This window comes from Macrobrachium nipponense, chromosome 8 (assembly GCF_015104395.2).
Source record: "Macrobrachium nipponense isolate FS-2020 chromosome 8, ASM1510439v2, whole genome shotgun sequence".
Taxonomy (NCBI): Eukaryota; Metazoa; Arthropoda; class Malacostraca; order Decapoda; family Palaemonidae; genus Macrobrachium; species Macrobrachium nipponense.
This window is the reverse complement of record NC_087203.1, coordinates 114,988,083-114,998,082: the sequence shown is the minus strand read 5'-3', so window position 1 is coordinate 114,998,082 and position 10,000 is coordinate 114,988,083. Positions and strand designations below refer to the sequence as shown.

General features: G+C 40.3%; 1 protein-coding gene across 2 annotated transcripts in view; it reads left to right on the top strand.

The window, feature by feature from the left end:
* The first annotated feature begins 2,245 nt into the window (after positions 1-2,245).
* The window catches only part of LOC135222966 (homeobox protein Hox-D4a-like), a 57,538-nt gene continuing 49,783 nt past the window's right edge, over positions 2,246-10,000 (top strand). Inside the window, exon 1 of one of the 2 annotated variants that reach the window (XM_064261447.1) lies at positions 2,246-3,447. In XM_064261447.1, coding sequence (XP_064117517.1) covers positions 2,931-3,447 — 517 coding nt within the window. In that variant the 5' untranslated portion in view covers positions 2,246-2,930. The remainder of the gene's footprint in view (positions 3,448-10,000) is intronic. The other variant, XM_064261446.1, reaches the window with a different exon arrangement.

Genomic DNA, 10,000 nt, shown 5'->3' with positions numbered 1-10,000 from the left:
TCGTTATTTACCAGATAAATCTTCATAGCCACTCTTTCTGCCTCGCCTACGAATATGTCGGTCGCCAGCAGCAACAGCAGCAGCAACAGCAACAGCAGCAACAGCCTTCGTTTGCGGCTTCTGTTAAAAGCAACTTTTTTTTTTCCAATTGGACTAAATTGCAGGGTTCTGCCCGTCCTATTGCTTTCGGTTCTGGCCCAGAAGTGGGTCACCTGACCGCCCCAACGCTGCTGCCTCGTCCACATGTCGTCTAAGAACATTATCTATTCGTTTATTTGTTTCGCTTGCTTGGGAAGAGAGAGAGAGAGAGAGAGAGAGAGAGAGAGAGAGAGAGTTAATTTCCAAAAGACATCCATCGTCGATCTTCTCTCGCACACCGTAATGGACGTCGAAGAAGAAGAAGTAGCGTCTTGCGGTCGTTACTGTCGGAACACCGCCTGTTCTCTCTCTCTCTCTCTCTCTCTCTCTCTGTATATAACAACTAGAAAGATATTCACCGCTAACCCCCTGTTCCGCACATGTGAAGCTTTTTTTTTTGCTTAAACCGTCTATTAAGCGAAATTTACCCTGACCGCATATTATGCTAAATTTATGGACAGCCAACTATTATGCAACCGTCTATCAAGCAGGCTCTCTCTCTCTCTCTCTCTCTCTCTCTCTCTCTCTCTCTCTCTCTCTCTCTCTCTGCGTCCATTTGTTTAGATGTTCTGTGTGTCCGCCGGAATTAGTCGAAGATGAAAAATTGTCCATAAAGTTAATGGCATGTTTGCATATACGAAAAACAACGTCGGTGAAAATAAGAGCATGCTAATATTTGGCGCACGTAGTACTACGTTTGGCAATAAAGATTTACTTGCGTACCTACACGTATACGTGCTCTGTTGCCGTGCAATCGGCGGACTATTTATTTCTCCTCAAACTTGATAAAACTGTGAGGTCGTTAAACGTCATTAACTTTGGTTGCCATTGCAAATTATTGACCAATTAGCCGAAGCCGAAGGCAGACTCACTCACTCATTCACTGCTGCGAGGAGGAGGAAATCGTCATTTGACGGACGGAAGGTCAGAAGAGGTCAGATGCCGCCATATGTAAACATCTGACGAACATTTGACGCCGTTCCCGATGCCCTATAAATGTAAATGACGCTTTCGCCGCGACTTCCCAACCTTGTATTTCCCACCGCCATCACTGTCCACATGTTCGTCGTCACCGCTAAAAACCGCCGTCATTCTGTCACGCATATCTCTGGCGATAGAAGCGCACTTCATATGCTATATATAATATAATATTAAAACACAATCCGCGGACGCCTTTCCGCTTCTTAAACCAACAGACAGAACGCCACTTTTGTTGGAGGGGGGCCTGGCGGGGGAGGGACTGTAAGCGATAGATAAACACACACACACACACACACACACACAGTCGCCGCCGAGTGACGGAGGTATGCGATGGGACACGGCCTGATAGAATCGCTTAATTTTTCTCTTTTGTCTCCCAGGTGATTCTTCTACAGGTCTCTTGGGGGCAGTTGAGAGAGAGAGAGAGAGAGAGAAAGAGAGAGAGAGAGAGAGAGAGAGAGAACGTCACACCGTCTTACCAAAAGGTTCACAGGTAACTTATAGGGAGGGCGACCGCCCCTTCGTTTCCACGCCTCTAATTTATCTCCTCTCTCTCTCTCGTCTGCTGGCCAGTGTCACTTAGCAAATTGCGTCGCAGGTAATCGGAAGGGAGACAGACAGACAGACAGACGGAGGACGACGGATTTGTTTCCTTCTTCGTCTTCGTCAGCAGGAGGTTCTTCAGGTCTCGCCGTCGCTCAGGGCAGCAGCAGCAGTAGCAACAGCCTGGATGGGCTCGCGCCCGCCTTTGCCAGGATCCATACCCCGGGGAAAGTCGGAAATCCCACCGTGGCATTTTGGGGCACCGCCTCGCGAACTCCGGAGGGCGCCTTCCACCTTGGCACCGGAGGCCTTCGTCGGTGTCTCCTCCGTGGTATGACCCAAGTGTCCTCGGCGTCCACAGAAGACCAAATGCGGCCAATGGCGGATGAAGGCAGACCATTTGAGTGGCGGATCCTATTGTAGGGGTTCGGGGGGCCAATCACCATTCGCGCACACACACACACACACACACACACACACTCGCTCACTCGTCTTAAGCAAGAAGAAGAGGAGGAGGAGGAGGGGGCACGTTAACCCTTGCCTGGAGCTGCGCACTGGCAGTGCGCAGGTCATATACACACACACACACTTACAAACACACACACACACACACACACGGGGCCCGAGCAGCAGTAAATCAACGCCAATCATCGTCTAGCTGTTGGACGAAGCACACGTGAGCGGAGGCCATCGATCAGTGCTGTGAGTGAGTCTTGTGAGTGTGGGTGTTTGGGCAGGTGGTGGTGTGGTGCTGCCCTCGACCTCGCCCAGGTGCCCGCCGCCCGTCCTTCTTCCTCCTCCTCCTCCCTCCCCCATTCCCTCCCGGCTGAGGAGTCTGTGGTGCTGCGGATTCCCCTTCTCCTCCTCCGTCAGGAGCGAACTCCTCTTCCAACGACGCCGCCCAGGTTCAGTGCTTATCGGGGAATTGTGACGATCGGTCGGTCGGTGTGTCGGTCGTTCGTTCGGTCGGGTGGTGGTGGTCGGTCGGGAGCGAGCGAGCGAGCCATCGGGCGCGCGCATTCGTGTGGTCGCTGGTCCTCCTCGAGACCCCCATTAATCATGGTGACGTAGCCAGCGCGGGTCACAGTGAACACTTCGCATTGGTGCTCGCAGGTCACGTGGTATGCTAATTGTCCGTGCGAGGAGGAGGAGTCACGCCAGCAGCAGCCCACGACGACGAAGGCGACGAAGGCGACGAGGGGCCCACCACACACACAACTATAATAATAATAATATTAATTGAGTCCCAATCACCGCGGAAGAATTGAATGACGATGAGTTCGTTCTTGATGAACTCGGGGCCCTACGTGGACCCGAAGTTTCCCCCGCCCGAGGAGTACAGCCAGAACTCGTACATCCCTCCGCAGAGCGACTACTACAACCCCGCACAACACTACCCCTACCATGGCATGCATCAGGCGGCGGCCGGCATGCAATACGGGCGAGATGCCATGCAATACAACCACGCTGGGTACTACCAGCAGGCCTGTGTCATGCCCCAACACCAGCCCATGGCCGCCCACCTCAGTCCGCAAGTCGCCCCGTGCCACAGCCCTCTGCAGCAACACCAAGTGCCCGCGCGTTCGCCCGTGGCGTCCCCGGATCCCTCCGCGGGCGGCGCGGCGGGCGGGGGCGGCGGCGGCGGCGCCATGGGTGCCCAAATGGCGCCGCACATGGGGCCCGGGGGCGTGGAGGGCTCGCCCGAGGAAGCCGTCACGGAACTCGACGCCAACGGGCAGCCTGTGATTTATCCCTGGATGAAGAAAATCCACGTCGCTGGCGCAGGTAGGAACAAGAATCTATAAGTTTATATATAGATCTATATATATATATAATATGTATCTATATATATTATATATATACTATATATATATACACCCAATAAAACATACCAAAAAAAACCTTCAGGCAATAAAAAAACCAAAAATATATAGACCCTCATCGAATATATCAATCCATCATATAAATATTCCTGCTTTCGACTCGATAAACGAATCGCGTGATAGAGACTTCATTATCAAATCAGGCAACATGACGATAGAAAACAATCCCGTACGTTGTATCTGCAGCTGTTTACGCTCAGAACAGTGAATTTCAGTCGTTGGTGCAAACAAGTGTTGTGTTGTGTTGTGTGGAAGTCGATTAGGTATTTGTCTATTTCTGTCCAATTCGTATCGAGCAGTTGCTCACGCAAGTGCGGATTCCTAGTTGGTCGCATGTATATGTATGTATATATACGTATAATATATATATGTATATATATTATATCTTATATATACATACATACACACACGGATTAATCCACTCGCTTGCATAGATATAGAAAATCCTCGTTTAAACGAATTTCAAACATGACGTAGTACTTCGTCCAAAATGTAAGTGAGCTTCTGGCAAGACGCTCTCGTCCTGGGCGATTTCAATACTGGATCAGAGCGGGATCAGGTTCCTATATGACTACTCCCAAGCATCGTAGTTCTCTCTCTCTCTCTCTCTCTCTCTCTCTCTCTCTCTCTCTCTCTCTCTCTCTCTCGAATGCTGCATCTGTCGTTGCATCTGTACGTATGCAAGTCGTCATTCCATTCCGAAAGCCACTTGGAGCAGACTCGAAGTGACAGCTTAACGATTCTGATTGTATTATAATGATTTGCTTATATTTTTTACTATTTTTTTTTTTTTTTGATAGCTCATCTCCTCTTTCTGTATTTCTTATTACCATCTGTCTCTCCTTTCAAATGAACACCATAATAATATTCTTTGGAAGCTTGAAGAATTACAAATCAGAGGCCCATTTGGTGGTGTGCTTGTTACATATGATTATGGTTCGTCTCCTGAATAATAATAATAATAATAATAATAATAATAATAATAATAATAATAATAATAATAATAATAATAATATTATTAATAATACCACCTCATATCCTTGTGCAAATCTGTGGAAATTCGACGTGTTTGGCTGCCATGTGTCACGAATGACAATTGGTACGTACAAAAATTCAAATGTCTGTAAATTTCTGTTTCGAATGGAGATCGAGAAAACACATGTAAAAATGAAAAAGAAGAAAGGTGTTTTTTGTTTCTTAGCAAATGAAATTTTATAGTTTACGAAGGACATTCGTAAACAATTTAAATTCTTTATTATTTTACTGCTTTTTCTTTAAATTACAATTCCTATCGAATCAAGAGTGATAAAAGTGACTGGATAAAAGCAATTAAAAAAAAGGAGAGAGATTCCTTTAGGTTGACGTGAATTTTGATTTTTCGTTAATTATGTACTGTATTCCTTGAGGAATCCATATTTGTATGAATTTATTTGTTACCCAAAGAATTCTAAGCCAGCAGAAATATAAAGACGCCCAAAAGAAAATGTTTGATACAAATGTCCAACATTGTAGAGTGATCAGTGATCTCATACCCCTGTGGCAATAAAAATCTAAGAGACATATTACATAGAAAGAAAAATGTTCGATACAAATCTCCAACATTGTGGAGGGATCGGTGTTCTCATACGATGGTGTAAATAAAAAATCTAAAGGCATATTACATCCAAAAGAAAGTGTTTGTTACATATCTCCAACATTTTAGAGAGACAGTTTTCCCATATCTTGATCCAAACAAAATTCTAAATACACATTACATACAAAAGAAAAATTTTTGATACATATCTCCAACATTATAGAAGGATCAGTGTTCTCATAACCTGGTGGAAATAAAAATCTAGAGACATATTACATAGAAAGAAAAATGTTTGATACATATCTCCAACATTTTAGAGAGGACAGTATTGCCATTTCTTGGTCCAAATAAAAATCTAAATACACATTACATACAAAAAAAAGTTTGATTCATATCTCCAACACTGTAGAAGGATCAGTGTTCTCCTGGCCTAGTGGAAATAAAAATCTAAAGACATTACATACGAAAGTAAAATGTTTGTTACATATCTCCAACATTTTAGAAAGGACAGTTTCCCATATCTTGGTCCAAACAGAAATCTAAATACACATTGCATGGACAGATAAATGTTTGACACAAATCTCCCACATTCTAGTGAGGACAGTATTGCCATATCTTGTTCCAAATAAAAATCTAAAGAGACATACATACAAAGGAAAGTGTTTGATTCAAATCTCCAACATTTTAGAAAAGACAGTTTTCCCATATCTTGGTCCAAAATACAAATATAAATACACATTACATGCGTAAATATAAAAGTTTGATACAAATCTCCTTGTTGAGGGACCATTGTTCTCATATAGCCTGGTGGCAAAGAAAAATCCAAAGACATTACTTATAAAGAAAAATGTTCGACACAAATCAACATTCTAGATAGGATAGTTTTCCCATATCTTGGTCCAAATAAAAATCTAAATACACATTACATGCGCATATAAAAGTTTGATCAAATCAACATTGTAGAGGGACCATTGTTCTTATATAACCTGCTGGCAAAGAAAAATCTAAAGACATATTACATACAAAAGTAAAATGTCTCTGATACATCTCTTCAACATTCTGGAGGGAAAATAATCTTCCCACAGCCTGGTGGAAAGTGTTAACGACCTTGTCGTAAAATATCGTCTGCTATGGGTTGTCCATCACACACCGTATAGTAGATCGACCATCTCTCGCTATTGAAATAATTGCCTTACAAATCGTCTCATTCTTCGCCCTGCGTTTATGTAGTGAAGGGGGGGTGGGAGGAGGGGGTAGGATTCAGCGTGAAGTATTGGGTCCCATTAATATCGGTGGCTATAAATTTGTGATTAAAGATACGTATTCCGCGGAAATAAGAGGTTTGGCGCATAATAATTTATGCATCGGGTGGCGGACGTCTTACGTAATATTATTCTGGATTGTTAGTGTTTTTCTATATTTTTTTTTTTTGGGGGGGGGGGCGGGGGGGGGTGGGGGGGCGATTGTCGATAAGAAATGATGAAATGGGACAGTGGGTTACAGTGGCTCCCGAAATATTAGATATATTAGCTACATAGGAAATGAGTTTTTTTTTTTGTTTTGTTTTTTAAGTCGGCAGGAATACACGTGGGTGAGCTGACTAGCATCCACGAAATATGTATGTGTATATATATATATATTCTTACAATTTTATTATAGAATTACAGAATTACTTAGGTCACAGTCACTTTACTGAGCAATGATTTAGGCATGGTCCATATTTCATTGCCTTGTGATATTACTGTTGCCTTAAGCTTATTACTTTGATACGTCAGTGGAAGGGTACATAATCCCTGTCTATATATATATATATATATATATATATATATATTATATATATATATGTGTGTGTGTATTTCTTGAAATATTTATATGAATTATTTGCCTTCTTATGTCATTTAATATTATTGTGCTTTGTATTTTCACGGTAAGCTAAGTTTGAGTACCTACGCCTACGTAATTGCATTAATTTAAAAATTACTGCAGCGACATTAATAATATATGACAAAGGGCTAGTTTCTGCAAATAATATATGGATAGATAAGAAATTTGAGATTAAGTTTACTATTAAGAAAATAAATATCATTAATGTATAAATAATAATAATAATAATAATAATAATAATAACAGCGTGTTTATGATCATTTATGGTGATGCTATAGAAATTCCAATGTGTGAAAATTAACTATCAGAGCAGTTCATGCATGTGGAATTGGCAATTTTTTGTGGCTGCCCTTGTTGATAATATAATATGAACGAATAATTTTGAACGAGATATTCATACATTTTGTTCACGCACACTCACACACACACACACACACACACACATATATATATATATATATATATTATCATATATATATATATATATATATATTGTGTGTGGTGTGTTGTGTGTGTTGGAGTGTGGCGTGACAAAATGTATGATATCCTCGTTAAAATATTCGTTCATATTATCTTTACAAAAACGGAGGGCCAACCCAAATATTGGCCAATTCCACATGCATGAACTGCTCTATAGTTAATTTTCACACATTGGAATTTCTTTATAGCATACCATATGATCATAAACACGCTGTTATTATTATTATTATTTATTTATTTATTTATTACCATTAATGATATTTATATATATAAATATAATATATATATATATACAAATATATATATATATATATATATTATATATAACTCCAATTTCCGGAGCAACAGCTCGAAGAACAATCCAAGGCGGGTCAGGGAAAGGCACTATCAATATGCATTTTATTAAAATATATGCCAACGTTTCACAACAATCCACATAGTTGCATTTTCTTTAGGCTGCAAACAAACGAACTTGGCAATCAATAAACTAATAAAATCCGAATTACATATAATTTAAAATTGAAACATTCAGAATGTAATTGATAAAACACATTTACTTAAAGAACAAGCAAATGGCTGGTGACAACCTACCCAGAAGGAAGTTAAAAACATACTACTGTACTCTCTCTCTCGTTGTAACTCCATACGAGTACAGTAGTATGTTTTTAACTTCCTTCTGGGTAGGTTGTCACCAGCCATTTGCTTGTTCTGTAAGTAAATGTTTTATCAATTACATTCTGAATGTTTTAATTTAATTATATGTAATTCGGATTTTATTAGTTTATTGATTGCCATGTTCGCTTGTTTGCAGCCTAGAAAATGCAACTATGTGGAGTTGTGAAACGTCGGCATATATTTTAATAAAATGCATATGGATAGTGCCTTTTACTATTGCCTTTTTCAATTTTTATTTTCTTATTTTGAAATAACTCTTTCCTTATCATGGCACTTCCAAGACTATTATTATTTTTTGTATTATGATAAAATCTTGTCCTCTGAACATGTTAGACAAGTTTTTATTTATTTATTTGTCCTTGTTTTCAAATATTTCATTGTGACAAAAACTTCTCCGTGAAAGCAGAAAACTATCTTTGTTTCATGATTTAATTGTTTTCATGTTTATTGCATTCATTTGGTAAGAGAGAATTTTGAAATAGATTCACATAACTTATCCCTCGGCTAAATATTGTTACGAAATGATAATAATTCTGTGAGAATCTAAGAAAAAAAAACCCATATGTGTGAGCGTTTTTGTATTTATCTAAATAAATAATGATTTATTGTTTAGTGGCGAACTGTATGATAGCTTATGACTGATTGTGCAAACAGGTATCATGCTGAAGGTAACACTGTTACAGACAGTGTTATAGTGTTGTCAGAGTTATGATTAAATTTCAAACAGTATTGTAAATATTTAAATGCTATTTTAACATCTCGTATGCCCCTTCGTTATGAATTTTTTCTAAAGAGTAATTTCATTTCACCACTTCACTGAGTTGCAAGAACTCTAGGGTTGGCCCGAGGGATTATCTAGTAAAATTATGTATAAAAGTTTTTTTGTATTAAATTAATTTCATTTAAGAGGTTGCAGCGTTGAAAAGAATTTTAGCATTGTTTTTAAGTTTTTTTTTTTTCGTCTAGCTAGAATTTCTTTCATCGTTTTGTTGGTAAAATGTAAGATTCTTGGACGCTGATCTATCTGGCATTCCGTCAAAATTGTTTCGTAGACACTTCTCTTTAAATCGTTAACATGTCAACATTTGCGTCCAGGAAATTGTGTTATAATTGGGCAGGTAACAACAATCATAACTGCGAAGAACACTGACGCAATATGAATGGAAGAAGGTCCTCTATTAGTACATTTCGTATTCACAATCCTTCAGCCTCAGGAAGAGAGGCCATTGAAGAAAACACATACCTCTCTTGCAGAGAGTCGAACGAAGCATCTGACAAATGCGCAGATCTAAACAAATGCTGTAGGCATCCATCTTCGCGTGGTTCCAGCATCCCCCCTCCTCCCCTCTCCCTCTCCACCTCTCTCTCTCTCTCTCTTCTCAGTCCCCAATTCCCCCTCCTAACAAAAGATCTTGAGATTAGCAGTGTAGACCAAACGTTTACTGACTTAAACTACCTTAGGGCGGAGGAATGCGAGAATGCCATAATGTTTGTCCAGCTCCTACGCTCCTGGAAGTAGTAGATTGGGCTCCAGGTGGTGGTGGTGCTGGTGCTCCCTACTATACCTTGCTCTGTTGTGTGTGTGACACTTAAGAGCTATAGCTCTCTTCACGGTGGATTCTTTAAAAGACTTAAGATGCCCCCGTGAGGCGATCCGGGGTATTTTTTTCATTTTATTTTTTTTATTTTCATTTCTTTTTATCTCATCATCTCGATGTATTTGTAGTCTTAGTTGCTGATGAATTGCAGATTTTTTTTTCTTTTTTTTTTTTGCTCGTGCATTCCTTGAATATAGATATATTTAGAATGACGTGTCTTGCATTCGTATATCTCTCTCTCTTCT